We start from the raw sequence: 20,231 nt of genomic DNA on the forward strand, positions 1-20,231 counted from the left end.
CTAACATTGGGTCCCCAGTTCAAAATCTTTCACTGGAAGTTTCAGTCCCAGAGAGGATGTTCCCAGTGGGTCAACCATGTTCTTGTAACGTTCTCCACGGTGGCGAGCCAAAAATGGGCCCCAGTCAGGTTGAGGGGAGCAAACCAACTTCAGCCTCTGTAAAGAAACCCAAGACAAATCACTGCAACAAATCCACATGCACCTCACCCTTTCCCCTCCCGGCCACTACCTTGTTTGTAGGCCAACCTTCTCCCTAATGGAGGGTGATCTCCTGTGGAGATAGGCTGTTATCAAGATCAGTTCCATTAATTAGCTCAGCACTGAAGTTAAAGAGGTGTCTTAGTTCTTTTCATTTGAAATTATCTGCATTGCTGAGCGAAAAGATATTACTGCACTGTGGTCTGACTGTTTTGCACCTCTTTGAGGGATTAATAGAGGATAAAGGGTCTAGATTTTAACTGTTATTTTTTCTTCAAGTGAAGAGAATTTGTAAGCTTTTCCACGGACTGCCAAAGCACATTCTACAGAGATCATGTGCTCAGTTATTTAGTTCCTTAGTTTCAAAAGTGGATAGCTACATCAAAATAATTGGATTTTGTTTAGTGTATTTCCCAAAAGTAAACAAATGGCCAGAAAAATAGAGCGATACATTGCTGAGAGTGAGCAGAGATTTTAATTATCTGATGACAAAAATGTGTGCTTTCTTCAGTTCGGAGATGTCAATTCCTGAAGTCAAGCTAAAACTAATGGGAATCATTCTAATCTTTCTACTGATCTCCTTATTGAAAATTTAATTTGATTGGGGCCTTGTATATAAAAAGGGAAGAAAACATATTTCTGACTACATAAGAGGGAACAATTATATGTCTATTACCTATTAAAGTGAATCAAGCTTCTCTATCAGTTATTTTAATCTCTACTTAATTACCGGTTTGCATCCTTCATGTCCCAAATCAACCATAATAAATTTATATAGCAGACTCATCAGTCTAGGAAACTTGAGAATAAAATGGAAATACGAAAGCCTCTTACCCTGTTCCTGTTCTATCAGAACAGGAGTTCTGGGAAACACGTTGAGGTGGTTGGGTTGGAGAAGAATTATAAATTTTCTAGGTTACACAAGGCAATTATAATCCAGGTCAAGGTTTAAAAAAAAAGATAAAATGGCATTTCCTGATGCTGGAAACTGGATTATGGCTTCTAAAGATTAATTTTTTAAATTAGTTCCTCCATTCTTCCCCAAATGCTCCACTGCTCATGCTATATCAATTAGAAAATCAGAAGGAATCAGACACATCTACTGTCCCTCCCTCTGTTTGCCCCTTTATGCACAAGTCCTCTCATGTCAACTCGAAACTCATGTGATCTTGCCGCCTCCTTCATAAATCCTACTGCCACCTCTCATTTTGCTAAGTCAGCTGGGTCCCCAGTCATAATGACTTCTTTATTCTGGTTCTAGTAGTAGCTTTAAGAAGTTTCAGAGATGGTTGCCAGCCCAGTGCTAGCGGCTCTCTGCTACTCTCTAGTGCTAACTCCTCTTTAAGCTACGCCCTGCCTTGTGCCTATTGTTCCCGCATCTGCTGAGTTTTACCCACGTCTCTCACAGAGAGCCGGGCCGTACTATCCAATCAAACCTTGCCCCGTTAACCAACACTGGCAGAAAGGACAGCAGGAAAAAGAGAGGATGGAGACACGTTAATTGCATTAAAAGTATTTGTAAAATCAGAAATAAGCAGCGAGTGTAGGAAGAGAGAATTGAGTCAGGGGCATCTGCCAGGAAATGGGGAATTCGATGTGTAGTTAAGAAACAAACCCTGGGATTTAAAATGCAGACGAGAGAAGAGAAGCTAGAAACTCCAGGGAAAGCAGCAGAAGCTTTGATCATTTATTCAACAGAGCTGTCACAGTGTTGAGGAATAGCCTAATAATAGCCCTGCATGTGGATTGGCTGAGAACCTCCATTAGTAGAATAATATATAATAAAAATGGGTTTAATAGAAAACCGTGGCAATTGTAATCACTTAATCACTATGTCTACCTCTTGAATCAGTTTACTGAATCTTTTGTTTCAATGCGTAGCACTTTTGGTGGCTTTCCCCAGGGAGGGGAAGGAAGGGGACGATGAAATTACCTCAATAAATTTGCCAGGAGCTAGATGCATTTTTATCACAAACATAATGGGGATCCATATAACAGAACAGGCCAGCATAAGCCATCCAAGCACCATAGACCAGTTGGGGTAGCGGTAAGAGCCATAGGTCATCGGTTCCCACTGGTAAAAACTGAAGCATAGAATAAACTGCAGAAAAGAAAACAGCATGGATTAGTGCAGTTCTAAATAAAGACAAACAATTCTCAGCCATTGCGATTTGGAGGAACTAAACTGTGCATCCCCATGAACAAGCACTGGAAGTCAAAGGAATAAAATTGATTAAGCTACTGGGCAAGTATTTCAGCAAGATACATGATCAAGAAAAAAGGTAGACTTTTCTCGGTGCCAATCAAACAGTGAGTCAATTTGTTCTAAGGGCTTAAAGAAGCAACATGGTGAGGCAGAAATCACTCTGAAGTGAGAGTAAGGAGGAACTGGGTTCTAATCCCAGCTCTGCCACTTGCCTGCTGTGTGACTTTGGGCATATCATTTTCTGTGCCTCAGTTTCTTCATCTGTAAACTGGGGCTTAAATATCTGTTCTATTCTCTCTCCCTCTTAGACTGTAGGCTCCACGTGGACCAGGGACTGTGTCTAATCTGATTGCAGTTTGTCTACTCTGAAGTTAAGCACAATGCTTGGTGCATAGTAAGCACTTTTTGAATTTTTTTATTATTATTATTCTAGTCTGCCTTTCAGTTAAGCAGTGGTATTTTTTGATCACTTACTTGTGCAGAGCACTGTGCTTAGGCCTTGGTGGAGTAGAAAAGAGGAAGACAAAATCCCTGCCCCCTAGGAGTTTTCAATCTAGTGAGGATCTCTCAGTTTAGGACCCTTAAACCTGGCTAATGACAGAACCTTGCTGCCAAGTGGCGGTGCCCAATCACAGTGGTTCAACACAAAGAAAAAGGTGGCTGTAGACAACTGCAGGTTTAAAAAACTATGCTGCAAAGCAAGAAATTTTCTCTAGACCCCTTTTAAACATTTGCCCCTAGAGTTACCAGCTATATTACAGTCTATTGGCAGTACAGTCTAATGTAATTATAAGTTGCTCCATTTCATTTACTGTATAAACAGCAATATATCTGCTTATGTTGTGCATAATTCAGTAACACGATCCAACTATGTATATAATAATTGCACAAAGAATATTTATAGCCCTAAAATATGAGGAGGCATGTATAAAAATGATCAATTTTATTTCTGAAGATGTGACATAATTTAAAACCATAATCTTAGCCTATTCTAGCAACACCACAAATATCAGTTTTATAGAAGGGCACACTGGGAAAAGATAACAGTGGTCTGGCTTTTGTACCTGGTTTTAGTCTCATAAATATCATGTCTTGATGATCAATGAAAAATCACTTCTTGCCATAAATTTCCCATTTCTGAATTCATTTGGTTTTAAAATGCAGTGTGGTGGCTGGGACTGTCCCTTGACTAAGATGAAGTGAGAATACAGCCAGGTCCCTTGCCAGGTCTCTTACTGCTGAGGATAACAAAACTTTCAAGTAGCTGGGACATAGAACAACCAACCAAGTTTGACCCCTGTTATCTCCAGGGCTTGGGACTCCCGGAAAATTATCTCAAAGGATTTCAGCACATTAAGGTAGGCACTGCAGTGGCTGAGCTGACACATCCTTAGAGTAAGTTGTGATGATGATGATGATTCTGTTGTACTCTCCCAAGCGCTTAGTATAGTGCTTAGTAAGTGTTCAGTAAATATGATTGATTGTTGATGATGACTATGATGATGATGATGGAATTTCCTGTCAAAACAACTGATGAGCGTAGTGCTACACTTCTGGGTATTATGAAGCGTCTGCAAGAGGCCAAGGTGCGAGGCAAATGCCCAACCACAGACTGTAAGGTGCTTTGAAAAGTTGCAATAACTCAGGGCATTGTGGGGAGCAGCTTGTGCCAAATATCATTTGATAAATTACAATTTCCATGTCCCATAGGAGTGAACACAACTGGCAAATTTCACGACATCGGAATGCAGTTTGAGCCCCGGGAGATTCTGCTTATCATTTTCTTTCCCTTCCCAAAATATTTCTGAGTGGAGTTTGGAACAGGTAATTTAAACTCATTTCATTGACATCTGGAGCAGTGGAGGTCTTTGGCAAGACCACAGAGTGAGTGGCGAGCAGGGCTGGAGATAGGTGTGGGGGTCTTGACTTCCAGGCAACTGTTCTGGGTGCTGCATCAGGCATTCCTGGGTGGAAGTAAGTGCCTTATAGCTTTATGGGTATCTGCCCAGCTTTGCCTACCTTTCTGAAAGCCTAGCAGTCTGGAAAAAGTATGAATAAAAGGAAAAAAAAATCAGCCAATGTGGGCAAAAGGGTGGAAGGGTTTAGCCTCCTCCAGAAGATGTTTGGTGGACAACCAGTGCTAATTGGAGAAGCCATGTGGCTTAATGGAAAGAGCTCAGGACTGGAAGAGACTCAGGTTCTAGCCTAACTCTGCCACTTACCTGCTGCATGACCACGGACAAGTTGCTCAGCTTCCTTGTGCTTCAGTTTTCTCATCTCTCTCCAGTAATGTGAACCCCATTTGGGACAAAGGCTATGTTCAGTCTACCTCATCGGTTTGGTGCAGTGTTTGGCATATGGCAAGTGCTTAACAATGCCCTTATTATTATTATTATCATTATCATCATCATTATTTGGATGTTGATGATTTAGTCCAAGTCACAGACATCTTTCAGCAGTGATATATATCTGCCTCCTGGGTAGAAGTCTGCACCAGATACTCATGCTCTAAGTAAGGAGGGCAGAAAATGTGAATGTCTGGGAGAAAGGAGTGGCTTTGACCTTTGAAGGCAGGAAATATGCAATGATAAGCCACAACCCCTTATATCATTTATGGTGCTTCTAGCAGGGGAGTCAGACACTAAAATAAATTAGAGATAGGAGGAAGAAAGAATATGGGATTATGTACATTTTTGACCTGGTTAGGAAATGTATCCTTGTTTGGCATGAGGAAGAAGAGGAAACTTACTTGACCCTCGCAACCTTAAGCAGATGCCCTATATCCCAAGAAATTCTAAGCAGCATTAAAAGAGGAAGAATTTGAATTTGGTGATGCCTGCGAAGTTAATATTCCATTTACTTTACTATCTCTGAATGGGTACCTAAGCACCAGTGTTGTAGAAATATAGAGATAAATAGATAGAAAGATTAATCAAATGTACTTTCAGCTCTCTACCTCTCATCTGAGAGATAGGAATCTACAGTTTGCTTCCAACACAGAGTCTGATAAATCACATGTAAAAGTTATACTTCCCCAGAATCTAACCAACACTTTATGAGCTTGTATCTCACCAGTATTACCCTAGGGCAGGTGAAAGTAAGGGAGGGCATCCAACAGACACCATAAATGATTCCAATCTCGATTTAAGCCAAAGATAAGTCATACCCGGCAGCAAAAAGAGTACGTTATCATCCTCTAGAAAAAGCACTGTAGGTGGAAATGAGGATATGCCAGTCAAGGTATTTTCTTCCCAGTGCATACCCTACAATACCAAAATTCAGTTCTGATTCCCAGAGACAAGAGGCATGTCTTAATCTATCAAACCAGACTGAAATTCTGATGGGGCTTTTCAAATAAATTGTCTGCTTAAGAATGAGGGTGAACGTATTCACACTGTGAATACAGATTTAGAAAATTGCAAAATGTTTTTTTTTTCCGTCATAAAAATGCATCGTACTTTCCAAAACTAAATTGAAGTAATTTGGGCTACACTTTCCCAGAAAGAAGAAAGAAAAATGTAGATTTTCTTCACAACTTCGTTTCCTTCAGAGAGGTCAAAGGCTTTCGCTGACTTTCACTGCCCCCTAGTGGTGGAAAGGAGCATCAGACTCAAGAGCAGCAAATGCAGTGTTTTCTTGATGCGCAAAGGGCAAAAATCTAGGGCTAATTTGAATCTGATTCAAAACATGGAAAACCGTGATGCTCCGATTAAATGAACTGGAATTTGACTTTACAAGACAACGTGGTAGAAGTCGGCAGAAGCAAATCAACAGTCCCTATAGAAGCCTCTAAATCTTGACAAACTTAAGGAGATTAATATACTCATCCACCCTCTCTGTTACACCTCTAGAAGGTGGCTGCTTCTGCATATATCATCATTAGAATGACTTATACATGCTTAGGGGTAACTTAACCATGCAGTATAATGAGCATTATACTGAATATAGGGAATTCGAGGTTCTACCTCTGATCCTGTCACTATCACTACCTTCAAAGTGTCATTGATAAAATTGGGGAAATGTTTAGTTTTTCTCAACTTCCCAGAGAGGAAGTATAGTGGAATATTGGGATACTTCACTTATTCTTCAAGCCCAAAGTTATACATTCCAGAAGGTGTAGGAGAGAACAGATTCCAGGTTATATGAAACACCTGTGAGCCCACTGTTGGGTAGGGACTGTCTCTATATGTTGCCAACTTGTACTTCCCAAGCGCTTAGTACAGGGCTCTGCACATAGTAAGCGCTCAATAAATACGATTGATTGGTTGATTGATTTCCAGAAAGCAGGCATTACATACAAACACAAATTACTGTTATTATTTTCAGAAAGACAGGTATGCCTCTGCCGAACAAGGGATTTTAGCAGCAGATCTTCAAAGGTTAAGCGTAGATGGGTGGAGGAGAAAGAAACAGGCTTTATCCTTACTGTTAAGATTGTAGGAGTCACAAATGCCCAGCAGACTTTCCAGAAGATGTTTGGCTGGAATCCAATCATCATCTCAATGTCTTCGCAAAACCTCTGCAGGCCTGTAAACATCAAGGGCAGAGTCAAAGAGTTGATCATTCTATAACTTCAAGGGGTTCTGGTTTGGATGCATGCAGGGGTACAAAAAAAGGGCAGAGGGAGGAGTGAAGAGGGGCAACTGGTCCATGGGGAGCAGGAGCCAGCCCTGTTGAGCACGGCCCAATGCAGAGTGGTCACGGCCTCCCTTGAACTGTAGGTCTGAGGGGAAGTGGCTGGGCAGCAGGTCACACCTCTGGCCGGGAGTCCCTGCACAGTGCAAGGTGGAAGAGGAAGCAGCAAGGAAACCTGTGAGAGCTTTAACCCCCGTACAGCCATTAGCAAAGTGGGGCTCAGAACATGGGTGCAAGGACTCTGCCCCAATGTTTGTGGGAGTTGAAGTCTGAAAACTCGGTCCATTTCCTGGATAGCAATTCTGAGGCAACATATCCCAAAATCACCAGAGTCAGAAAACCCTCTTCTCTCTCCTGCTCTCCCACCCAGGGTGCTTCACCCAGAGGCTACTCGGTATCCAGTTTTGCACATTGATTTGTCCAGTTGTTTTCTTTGATTTCCTTCTCTTTTATACCACTCACCAGGTAAACAAAAGGATTAACATGACTTCTCAATATTATGCCCCATAACTCACTCCAGTTACCACCCCATCTCCCTCCTACCATTCCTCTCCAAACTCTATGAGCAAGTTTTGTCTACAGTTGCTAGCTCCACTTCCTCTCCTTCAATCCTTTCCTTGATAACCTTTAATCTGGCCTCTGCCTTCTTCACACCATGGAAACTTCCCTCTTAAAGGTCATCAATTAACCTCTTCTTGACAAATCCAGTGGCTTCTACTCCATCCTAATCCACCTCAACCTCTCAGCTCCCTTCAACACTGGTGAACCACCCCCTTCTCCTGGAAGCATTCTCTTCACTGACACTGTCCTCTCCTGGCTCTCCTATCTCTGGCCATTCATTCTCGGGCTCCTTCTCTGCCTTCCACTCTCTTACTGTGGGAGACCCTCAAGTCTCAGCTCTGGGCCCCCTTCTATTCTCCATCCAAACTGACTCCTTCAGAGAACTCATTCACTCCCGTGACTCCAACTACCACTCTATGTGGATGAATCGCGTGGCTCAGTGGAAAGAGCCCGGGCTTTGGAGTCAGAGGTCATGGGTTCGAATCCCAGCTCTGCCACATGTCTGCTGTGTGACCTTGGGTAAGTCACTTAACTTCTCTGAGCCTCAGTTACCTCATCTGTAAAATGGGGATTAAGACTGTGAGCCCCACGTGGGACAACCTGATCACTTTGTACCCTCCCAGCGCTTAGAACAGTGCTTTGCACATAGTAAGCGCTTAACAAATGCCAACATTATTATTACATCTCCAGACCTTCTCTCTCCTTCTCTGCAAATTCACTTTTCCTTTGGCCTTCAGAACATCTTTTACTTGGATATCTCATGAACACCTCATAAGATGTCCAAAACAGAGATCCTCATCTTTCCACCCAAACTCTGTCCTCCCACTGACTTTCCCATCATTTCCCACCACTTTCCCATCACCATAATCCTCCCTCTCTTATGAGGCTGAAACATTGGTATTAACCTCAACTTATTTCTCTCATTCAACCCACATAGTCAGTCACCAAATCCTGTCAGTTCTACTTCCATAACATCATTAAGATTCACATTTTCCTCTCCAACAAAACTGCTACTTTGCTATGCAAGCACTTACCATATCCTGCTTTGAGTACTGCATCAGCATCCTTGTTAACCTCCCTGCCTCCTGTCTCTCTCCACTCCAGTCCTCACTTCACCCCGCTGCCTGGATCATTAAAAAAAAATTCTGTCCATGTTTCCCCATTCTTCAAGAACCTCAAGTGGCTGTCCATCCACCTCCACATCAACCAAAAGCTCCTTGTCACTGGCTTTAAAGCACTCAATCACCCTGTTCCTTTCTATCTTAACTCACTGAGATCCCACTACAAGAATGCTCACCTCATTTTTCTAATGGCAACCTACTCACTACATTTTAATCTCATCTATGTCATCAACTCCTCACCCACATCCTCCCTCTGATCTGAAACTCTTTTTCCATACACAACACACTACGACTATCCCCTTTCAAACCCTTATTAAAATTTCATTTCCTCCAAAATTCTCCCTTGACCAAGCCCTCATTTCCCTTATTCTATTTTCCTTTTTTGTCACCCTTTTTTGTCACTTGGATTTGAAGCTTTTTATTCACCACAGCCTTAACCCCACAGCACTTATGTACATATCTGCAATTTATTTTAATGTCTGTCTCCCACTCTAGACTGTAAGCTCTTTGTGGGCAGGGAACATATCTGCCAACTCTGTGGTATTGTACTCGCTCAAGTGCTTAGTACAGTGCTCCTCAAAAATCTCCAATGGCTACCAATCAACCTATGCATCAGGCAGAAACTCCTCACCCTGGGCTTCAAGGCTGTCCATCACCTGGCCCCCTCCTACCTCACCTCCCTTCTCTCCTTCTACAGCCCAGCCCGTACCCTCCACTCCTCTGCCACTAATCTCCTCACCGTGCCTCGTTTTCGCCTATCCCGCCATCGACCCCCAGCCCACGTCCTCCCCCTGGCCTGGAATGCCCTCCCTCCACACATCCGCCAAGCTAGCTCTCTTCCTCCCTTCAAGGCCCTACTGAGAGCTCACCTCCTCCAGGAGGCCTTCCCAGACTGAGCCCCCTCCTTCCTCTCCCCCCTCCTCCCCCTCTCCATCCCCCTCGTCTTACCTCCTTCCCCTCCCCGCAGCACCTGTATATATGTATATATGCTCGTATGTATTTATTACTCTATTTATTTATTTTATCTGTACATATTTATTCTATTTATTTTATTTTGTTAATATGTTTTGTTTTGTTCTCTGTCTCCCCCTTCTAGACTGTGAGCCCACTGTTGGGTAGGGACCGTCTCTATATGTTGCCAACTTGTACTTCCCAAGCGCTTAGTACAGTGCTCTGCACACAGTAAGCGCTCAATAAATATGATTGAATGAATGGATGAATGAATGCTCTGCATAAACTAAGCACTCAATAAATATGATTCATTCATTCATTCAATCATATTTATTATGCACTTACTGTGTGCAGAGCACTATACTAAGCACTTGGGAAAGTACAATACGACAATTAACAGTGACATCCCCTGCCCACGATGAGCTTACAGCCTGGGGAGGCAGGGAGACAGACATCAATATAAATAAATAAAATTACAGATATGTACATAAATGCTATGGGACTGGGAGGGAGAAGAGCAAAGGGACCAAGTCAGGGCAACCCAGAAGAGAGTGGGAGATGAGAAAAAATGGGGCTTAGTCTGGGAAGGCCCCTTGGAGGAGATGTGACTTCAGTAAGGCTTTGAAGAAGGGGAGGGCAATTGTCTGGTGGATTTGAAGAGGAAGGATGTTCCAGGCCAGAGGCAGGACATGGACTAGGCGTCGGCAGAGAGACAGGAGAGATTGAGACACAGTGAGAAGGTCAGCATTAGAGGAGTGAAGTGTGCAGGCTGGGTTGTAGGAGAGAAGCGAGGTGAGGTAGGAAGGGGCAAGGTGATAGACTACTTTAAAGCCATTGGTGAGGAGTTTTTGTTTGATACAGAGGTGGACGGGCAACCACTGGAGTTTTTTGAGGAGCAGGATGATGTGCCCTGATGATTGATTGATAGATTGATTGATTACTCAATATGGCTGTGACTTCAATCAATCAAGCAATTTATTCTTTTCAAAGAACTGGACTAAGTGCTTGAGAAAATACAATACGACAGAGTTGCTAGACACATCCATTCCCTGACTACAACAAGCTTACAATATAGAGGGGGAAAAGCCCATTAATATAAACAAATAAATTATGAATAGGTACATAAATGCTTTGGGGCTGAGGGTGAGCTGAATATCAAATGCTTGAAGAGTACACATGCGGAAAACAAGCAAAATAAATCACCTTACCAGCCTGCCTACCCTCTTGGTCCAGAAAGTCTTCCCACCAGGTGGCAAAAATACTGTAGCTAGCATTCTGGGTTTCATGCCCAAGATCTTTTTTTTAATATAATATCCGATTAGTAAGTAGACAAATAGCTATGTATAGAATTGTCCTCTAAAATTAAATTATAATATATATTAATATTTTTTCTGGCATACCCTTTTCAGTGGAGCTAGACTTATGTGTTAATGGTTGTCAATAATGGACACCATCTGAACCCTAAAGAATAATTTCTAATAAGTGTAAGTAATGCATCTTTACATCAAATAAGTCTAAAGATACCTGAAAGTAAATTTTCCTCTGCTACCATCTTCATTCATTCATTCATTCAATCGTATTTATTGAGCACCTACTGTGAGCAGAGCACAGTACCAAGTGCTTGGGAAAGTACAATAGAGCAATAAAGAGAGACAATCCCCACCCACAGTGAGCTCACAGTCTAGTGGGGGGAGACAGACATCAGCACAAGAAAACAGACATCAATGAAAATAAATTAAATTACAGATATATACATAAGTGCTGTGGGGTGGGGAGAGTTGGGGGGAAGAGCAAAGGGAGAAAGTCAGGGTGATGCGGAAGGGAGTGGGAGATGAGGCAAGATGGGGCTTAGTCTGAGATCTCCTCATCTCCCTCTTTGATAAGAAGATGCACTGCAGAAAAGCATGGGGAGATGAGGAATGGTGGTGAGGAAAGAAGGGAAGAGGGAAATAAGAAATAACAGTGTGATCGAGTGAAAAGAGTATGGGCCTGAGACACAGGATCTGAGTTCTAATTCTCCCTCTGCCATTTGCCCGGTGGGGGACCTTGGACAAGTAACTTAACTCTTTTGTGCCTCATTTCTTTATCTGTAAAATGGGGGTGAAAAACCCATCCTCCCTCTTCTTTAGAGTCCCTGTAAGCCCCATGTGGACTAGGGATTGTGACAGACCTGATTATCTTGCATTTAATCCAGTATTTAGTGACACCACTGTTGGGTAGGGACTGTCTCTATACGTTGCCAACTTGTACTTCCCAAGCGCTTAGCACAGTGCTCTGCACACAGTAAGCGCTCAATAAATACGATTGATTGATTGGTTGATTTAGTACAGTTCTTGGCAGACAGTGAGATATCCATTATTATTCTTGATTAGAGAGCCCCTAGAAAGACGGGGTTGACATCATTTTATCCACTCATCCTCACAAGATTTTTTACTTTAGAGAAAACAGAAAGCTTATCTGAGGTTAAAAAAAATTTAACAAAAACCATTTTCAGAATTTTATGCTAAATGTCTCCATTTGGAGCTGTTTTTCAAAGCCTTGTTTTCTGATGAATCAGATCCTTCTTTGACTTTCAGAATGAGCATCTTGGTTGCCCCCTTGTGGCCCAATGAGGAAAGCGCATGCTTTGGTTTTTTTCTAGCACCAGTTATTCTTTTGGTGGGAATTTTCATGATTGCTTAAACCCGAATTTATCATTAAAACAATGATAATAACTACCATCCACTAGCGGGTTGTTGTTCAAGATTACTTTAAGTAATGAGTATACTGAGTCCAGATATCTTATTGCTTAGAGCACACAGCCATGGATGAATTACTTCTCACAGTAAGTGCTGCAGTACTGCACACAGTAAGTGCTCAATAAATACGATTGATGATGATGATGATGAATTGATTGATGAGGTCCCGAACCGATCAATCAATCAGTCAACCATATTTATTAAAGAGACACAAACCAACATAAAAATTCACCCTCACTGTCCTCTATGCTCATCAAACCATTCTGATTATGGACAGAGTACTGACATTTCAATGGATGAAATAACACGAACACAAGCAAAAACAATGATAATAACTACCATCCACTAGCGGGTTGTTGTTCAAGATTACTTTAAGTAATGAGTATACCGCGTCCAGATATCTTATTGCTTAGAGCACACAGCCATGGATGAATTACTCCTCACAGTAAGTGCTGCAGTACTGCACACAGTAAGTGCTCAATAAATACGACTGTTGATGATGATGATGAACTGATTGATGAGGTCCCAAATCGATCAATCAATCAACCATATTTATTAAAGAGACACAAACCAACAGAAAAATTCACCCTCACTGTCCTCTATGCTCATCAAACCATTCTGATTATGGGCAGAGTACTGACATCTCAATGGATGAAATAACACGAACACAAGCAAAAACCTCAAGAGATTATGTTTTGGATTCAAGACTTTTGCTTGTTTGTTTTTTTAATTAAAATTCTTGATGAGCTCAGTAAGCAGAACGAATAACAAGAATTGAAGGCAGATTTATTCCATCATAAAAGCATACTGCCTGGTTCAGTGCCAACATCCTTATCATGAAAAGTAGTAGTGTATGAGAGAGATATTCAGGGGAATAAAACAAGCAATTGTGGAGGTTGTAGATACATCACATCAATTTAATGTATCCGTTGTTATGAGAGATGTGAAAATTGAATTAAAAATTTCAGATTTGGCCTGGAATAAATCCATTCGTATTCAATAACTCCTCATGTCAGTTACTTGATCATATATTACTGAAAGCCTAAGGTCCATGTTTTGGCTGCCAGTAAAATTCAAATTCATTTGTAAAAGGGATTTTACTCACTTGGAAGGTCAAAGTGTCCTTATAAAACTCAAATAAATTTCCACTTTCAGACATGGATGGCTAAACTCTGACTGTCTTTTTATGAATATTGATCTGAGAACTTAAATATAGATTGATTGATCCAGTCTAGGCAATAAAGTTTAAAACTCAGTCTGCTATATTTTAAAAGCATGACCACAAATGGCATTCCCTGGATTATTGAAAATAGAGAGGAAGTGTAAATCTTGACAACTTTCACTATTCAACGACTTTGTTTATTTTCCAAAACTTGCAACCGAAGAGACATAGACATCTTTATTTTTAAACTCTGGCCCAATACACCTTCTCTTGTGTTAACTAATATAACCTCATTTTTTAAGGTTATCACATTTTATAAGACTTTAAGAGAAAGCATAAAGACAAAATATAGTAATTTCCATATTCTTGTTTTCCAACTTTAACCATTATTTTTAAAAATTCTACCTTTCCTGGCGTTTTTAATACAGCTGAAGCTCGAGCCTAAAAAATAGAAAGCAATGATGCCTGGAGTTACAGTATTCAAAATATACTTCAGATTTATTCTCTTCTCCTAAATCCTGAGATTGCTTAAGGTAAATGGATTTCCAGAATTATCCCTAGAATAATCAGAATGTTCTGGGGGTTTAAAGATTTCTCCTGAAAAGCCAAGAAATCTACTTCCTGGCAGTGAGTACACAGACCATGCCTTCTTTCGTTGTATGTTCCCAGGCACCTAGTACAATGCTCTGCACATAGTAGGTGCTCAGGAAATACTAATGATGATATGTAAAGAGCCAAAGCTGTTACTTTTGAGCCACACATAACATCCTAAAGTATTTAAGGAAGGGAACTGGAGAAAGGTGACTTTTATGCAGTTTCTCTTTGAGCCCAGTTCTCCAACATGCATACTTGAAATTGGATTCATAAGAAGCCCAGAAGCAGCAGCTTTCAGTTAGTTTGTGAAGGGTAGAAATAAAGTTCCTCACACTTTAAGGTTGGGTTTGCAATTTGCTAATCTATGACTCTTTTAGTAACTCCAAGATTTCTGGGAAACTTTTGTTGTTTGGATTCCTCTAATTAAGACATTGGTGGAAGAGCCTACCTTCTCCCATCCTCCTCTAATTGGTTCCCCTAGGCAGGAGCTGACTGATGGATAAATCTTCCTGTTGAGTGCCCCTCAAGCCTCGGCTGGCTCTGACTGATAGAAAGATCTGACTGATGAGTTCTCTGTATCAATGATACAACTCCCTCTGGTTTGAAAATGGATAGGGAAGTACAGCAGATACTGTATCTCATTTCTCATGGCAGCAGGCACTCCATTTCCAAGGAGTCCTAAGACTACCAGTTCCATGTTCTTCCCATAGCAAAAGCAAAAGCAAAAACTCTGGGAAAATGGACATTAGAGACTGTGGGAGACGGGGGCGGAGGGGATGGAGGGGACAGCCAGAATGTGATCGCTGGAATTAGGGGAGGATGTGGACAGGGGTGTTTTCTCCCTCTTACAAGCCTGGAGGAGTTTCAAAACTTTTTGAAGTCTGATAATAACCTGCTATCAAGTTGGAGGAAAAACAAAAAATATCCTTGAGCCCCTGCTTTAAGACTGGAGCTTTTTGTTAGGCATAGGTGAGCGGTGAGTGAGTGGGCTTCCAGCTCCAGGAAAATTGGGTGTAAATGGGAGGGTTCTGGGGAGCAGGAGCAGGGGTGGGCCTTCTGGTAAAGTGGGAAGGATCTGATCCACACTGCTTCTTGTCCCCAACCCCAACCTGCCCCCTTTCTGTTAGGAATACCAAAATTGAGCCTAAGTAGACTTGAGAAAGTGAATAATCACTTTGAAATGTAATTTGTACATATGTATTACTCTATTTCTTTTTAATGATATGTATATAGCTATAATTCTATTTATTCTGATGGTATTGACACCTACTTGTTTTGTTTTGTTGTCTGTCTAGACTTCTAGACTGTGAGCCCATTGTTGGGTAGGGACCGTCTCTATATGTTGCCGATTTGTACTTCCCAAGCGCTTAGTACAGTGCTCTGCACCCAGTAAGTGCTCAATAAATATGATTGAATGGTAAAGCCGCCTCTAAAACAATCAATCATGGGAAATTCACCAAAGATGAGGATCTCTGTCCATACAGTCAGATTAGCTTCATGGCACCTAAGTGCTCCCCTCTCAGTGTCGCACCTGGAGAGTTTCCAATACTCAATCAATCAATCAATCAATCACATTTATTGAGCACTTACTGTGTGCAGAGCACTGTACTAAGCGCTTGGGAAGTACAAGTTGGCAACATACAGATACAGTCCTTACCCAACAGCGGGCTCACAGTCTAGAAGGGGGAGACAGACAACAGAACAAAACATATTAACAAAATAAAATAAATAGAATAGATATGTACAAGTAAAATAAATAAATAGAGTAATAAATCTACACAAACATATACACATCTATACAGGTGCTGTGGGAAGGGGAAGAAGGTAAGGCGGGGGGGATGGGGAGGGGGCTCAGTGTGGGAAGGCCTCCTGGAGGAGGTGAGCTCTCAGTAGGGCTTTGAAGGGAGGAAGAGAGCTTGCTTGGCAGACGGACAGAGGGAGGGCATTCCACATAGTAAGCAGCGAGGCTCAGTGGAAAGAACCCGGGCTTTGGAGTCAGAGGTCATGGGTTCAAATCCTGGCTCCACCAATTGTCAGCTGTGGGACTTTGGGCAAGTCACTACCAGTGACCACCACTACTCTACCAGTCACGACTACAGGAGGGAGGAGGGAGAGTCAAGCAGAGGCATACCCTTTCCGTTCCAAGCTTGGGAAGCGGCTAGCGAGTTTAAGGCAATCTGCTACAAGTCAAAACTCACCTATGCCGGGCAGCAGCAGCATGGGAGAGGGTTGAGGGCAGACACTTGTTTATTGCATGGAAGGAAGCAATGGCAAACCACTTCCATATTTTTACCAAGAAAACTCTATGGATACACTAACAGAACAATTACAGATGGAAGTGGAGCATTCTGGGAGAGCTGTGTCTATGGTGTCGCTATGGATCGGATATGACTCGACAGCATACAACAACAATAACCCAAATGTTACACATTATCTGTTCTCACTAGTGTGAACTATAGGATAGCCTCCCCAACTCTTAATAACTTAATAACTCTTAATAACAACTCAACTACCTAAAAACTAACAAACTAATAACTAAAGATGAAAAACTTGCTTGCTTTATATTTCTGGATTGTCTGTTTGCTGTTGGTGTCTACGTGTCTCTACATATGTGTTTACCTGACTGTAACTCAGAGGTTCACATAGAAATCCTCCAATGACTGCATTTGAAAAACTCTGGCTTAGAGTCAACCCTGCCTGGTCATTTCTCATTCTCTGCCCAGAGGAATGATCTAATTTGCTTATATGCTTGTGATGAATTGAGGCAGATTATGGTATTTGTTAAGCTCCTACTATGTTTCAAACACTGTTCTAAGCACTGGGGTAGTTCAAGTTAATTAGGTCAGACACAATCCTTGTCCCACTTGAGGCTCACAGTCTAAGCAGGAGGGAGAACAGGCATTGATTCTCCAATACCTCTGTCACTGGGAGTTTAAAATTGTAAGCAAAAAAAAAATCTCATCACTGTCAAAACTGTGTGGATGAATAGATTAAAAAAAAAACCCACTGTGAGAAGTGCAGTGGTCTTCACAGTCAAAAGTCCTCAGCTATTTCAGATTCAGTTTTGTTTGGAATCTCCAAGCCCACAAGAAGGATTGGGAAAAGACTATCTGCTCTCATCACGAACTGGGAGAGGATTTTGTGACAACCTCTTATTCTTGTTAGGTTTCCAATTTCTAATGCAGGTGTTTTTTGTTTTCATTTCAAGGGGGAAACCTTAAGATAACAAGGGAAGATTCATTAGCATTAGCTTTGTTCTGTTTGCAGCAGTGGAATAACAATTAAAGGCCCAAGCTGTTATTTATCACTTCTCATGGAAACTTGAAAATCCATGTGAAATTTCAGAATGATTGTGATTTCTAGTAAATTCAGTTTAGAATTTACCCTTAATTCCATCCCTGCACTCAGGGATTAATTATTCAAATGTCATAAAGGAACTGATATAGTTGGAAAGAGACTGGGCTTGGGAGTCATAGGGCATGAGTTCTAATCCTGTTTCTGACACTTGCCTGCTGTGTGATGTTTTTCACAGAAAAAGAAGTTCTGTCTCCCAAGCTATGTGTTCCATATGGACTGTCTGTAATTTATTTTAATGTCTGTTTCCCCCTCTAGGCTGTAAGCTCCTTGTGGGCAGGGAACATATCTACCAACTTTTGGTATTGTATTCTCTAAAGTGCTTAGTTCAGTGCTCTGCTCACAGTAACTGCTCAATAAATACCATTGATTGATTGATTCTGTCAGATCTGCTTATATGGTATCTACCCCAGTGCTTAGAATAGTGACCCAGAATAAGTGCTTAACAAAATACCACAATAATAATAATATTGAGCTAAAAATGTTGGAGGCTTTTGTGGAGAGATTTGTTGGATTTCACCTTTCTCCCTCTCCAATCCTCCCTTAAACAGAGGACCAAATCTCAGGCACTGTTCCTTACCTCCTAACACCCATTACTAAATACACAAGGTTTTCAACTCATGAGTTAAATAATCCCAGAGTTAAGTGTAACATCCCCTGTTTAAAGCTTTCTTTCAAGTCCTTCACAGTCTCACACTGAAAGTGGCAATCGAATTGGTCTCAAAACTATGAAGACTTGGCCAAGTTACTGTTCAATATCTGCCAACCAACCAAATCCATTTCTATGCCCCCTCATCCCTTCTCCTCACTCTAAATCACTGTGTTACCTCCCCTGTCAATCCCAGAATGTAAGTGGTCCTCTACCTGCTGCTAAAAGCAATAAGAAACAGTATTTTGGGGCATGCTAATGGCCCTTCCAGGTCTGTATCCAGTCTCCAGTCTCATGAAGATTGCCCTCTTGTACTAGATGGCAAGGTCACAGCCAAAGCAACATGCATTAAAAAAACCCTCCTAACAGGCCTTTCTATAAGGCTGTCAAGATAATTTCAGGGAAAAAAGGACTAGAAGGACCTCAAAACCCACACAATAAGGGGCTGATTTCATCTACACCTCCCAGAAGCTATTAAGGAATTCATTCTGAGAGCAGTTCGCTTTTTCTGTCAATAGTGGAAGGAAGAACTCCACGTTTTCCTGGGTGGGGCATTGGAGAAAACTTGAAAAAAATCCATAGTTCATCTGGTGAGCTGTGGCTATCTGCGCTACCCTGAAACACAGCCAGAAGAATTCCATATGATAAGGCATTTCTCTCTGCTTCAACTATTACTGGGTAAAATGGAAGCTAGGGTGAGCTAATTTGGGGGTATATTAATCTAAACTCTTCTCTATTCACTTCTCCCAAGCAAAGTCTTAAGATGTCCATGTGACCAAAAATGTAGTGAGTGGCTTCTGGAAATCAGACAATCAAGCTTTGCCTTTGCATCTTTTATGCTCATTGATTTTAAATAACATTCTGAGGACCTTAGGCTTTGTTTCTTCTGTTAGTATTCTTTTCAATTTGTAATACTGATTATTTATTTAACTTTTACCATTATTCTGTTTGGGAATCTCAACTGGATGCTGGCTGGAGTTTTTAATGTTGTATATGCCTTGGGTTGTTTTGAATACAGATACTGGTCGACCTTAATCTTAGTTTGGTGTTATATAGCTATGAAGCCCCAATCTCCATTTTGTGAAGCAAAAGCTTCAGCATCTAATATCTTGACATCTATCCAAATGGGCCAAGGGGTGGTATGTCAACATACTTGAGAGAAAAAATGGTGAAATATTTCCAAAGACAACCAGAAGTGTAGACTAAAAAGAAGGTTCCTCCCCCCCCCCCCATTATATCTCTTCTTCACACAGAACATCTCAAGTCTAGAAAGAGGAGTGATAACTCCCCTAGACTGTAAGTCCTCTATGGGTAGAGAATGTGCCTACCAACTCTGTTATATTTTATTCTCCAAGTGCTTAGTGCAGTGCTCTGCATAGTGTAAATGCTCAATAAATGTGATTGATTGATTGATTGATTCGATTTTCATTTTTCCCTGGCTTGAAAAAAAGTCAGCTCTTCTGTAGACAAAGTGAAGTTACTATCTTTGGTTGAGTCCCTTTACTCCTTTTTTTTTGCTATAAAAATCCTAATCATCCCTAGATCCCTCCCCTTGTGCACTGAGGTACCATTTTAAGACTTGTTCAGTCATTTCTTACCATAGACATATGAAATTCCAACAAGTTCAAAGATGGCAATGATGACCAGAGCATATGAAGCCGCATACGTGTCCACAAGTTGAAACATGTAAATTCCACCCTAAAGTCAATGAGAGAATTCCAAAATTAAGCATACCCTCTCTGTCTTCCCAGGCACCACAGCCCAATACCTCCAACTCCAATTTCAAAGTTGTGCTATGGAACATCTCACTTCTGAGTCATGAGACAGCTAGTTCCATTTGGTAACAACTACTGTCATTTGGGAATGAATTAACTCAGTCAGCAAGCCAGTGGACTGATAGATTTAGATGACATTCTTGGCAGATCATTGGAGCTGGCATGGACTCTGACCCAACTTCTTCTTACCTTTAACAGTAATCAAAATTTAGTAAGAGAAGATATGCAATTAGTGCTGCCTAATTTAGTACTCTTTTCAGGATTTATCTCTCAAACAAATACTGACC

At 41.4% G+C, this 20,231-nt stretch overlaps 1 protein-coding gene across 1 annotated transcript in view; it reads right to left on the reverse strand.

The window, feature by feature from the left end:
• The window catches only part of SLC6A5 (solute carrier family 6 member 5), a 58,056-nt gene continuing 37,825 nt past the window's right edge, over positions 1-20,231 (reverse strand). The window contains exons 17-20 of the mRNA XM_038765213.1: positions 19,768-19,867; positions 6,831-6,931; positions 2,132-2,299; positions 1-156 (exon numbers count right to left, since the gene is read on the reverse strand). Of these exons, the coding sequence (XP_038621141.1) occupies positions 1-156; positions 2,132-2,299; positions 6,831-6,931; positions 19,768-19,867 (525 nt within the window). The remainder of the gene's footprint in view (positions 157-2,131; positions 2,300-6,830; positions 6,932-19,767; positions 19,868-20,231) is intronic.

This window comes from Tachyglossus aculeatus, chromosome 22, assembly GCF_015852505.1.
Source record: "Tachyglossus aculeatus isolate mTacAcu1 chromosome 22, mTacAcu1.pri, whole genome shotgun sequence".
Lineage (NCBI taxonomy): Eukaryota > Metazoa > Chordata > Mammalia > Monotremata > Tachyglossidae > Tachyglossus > Tachyglossus aculeatus.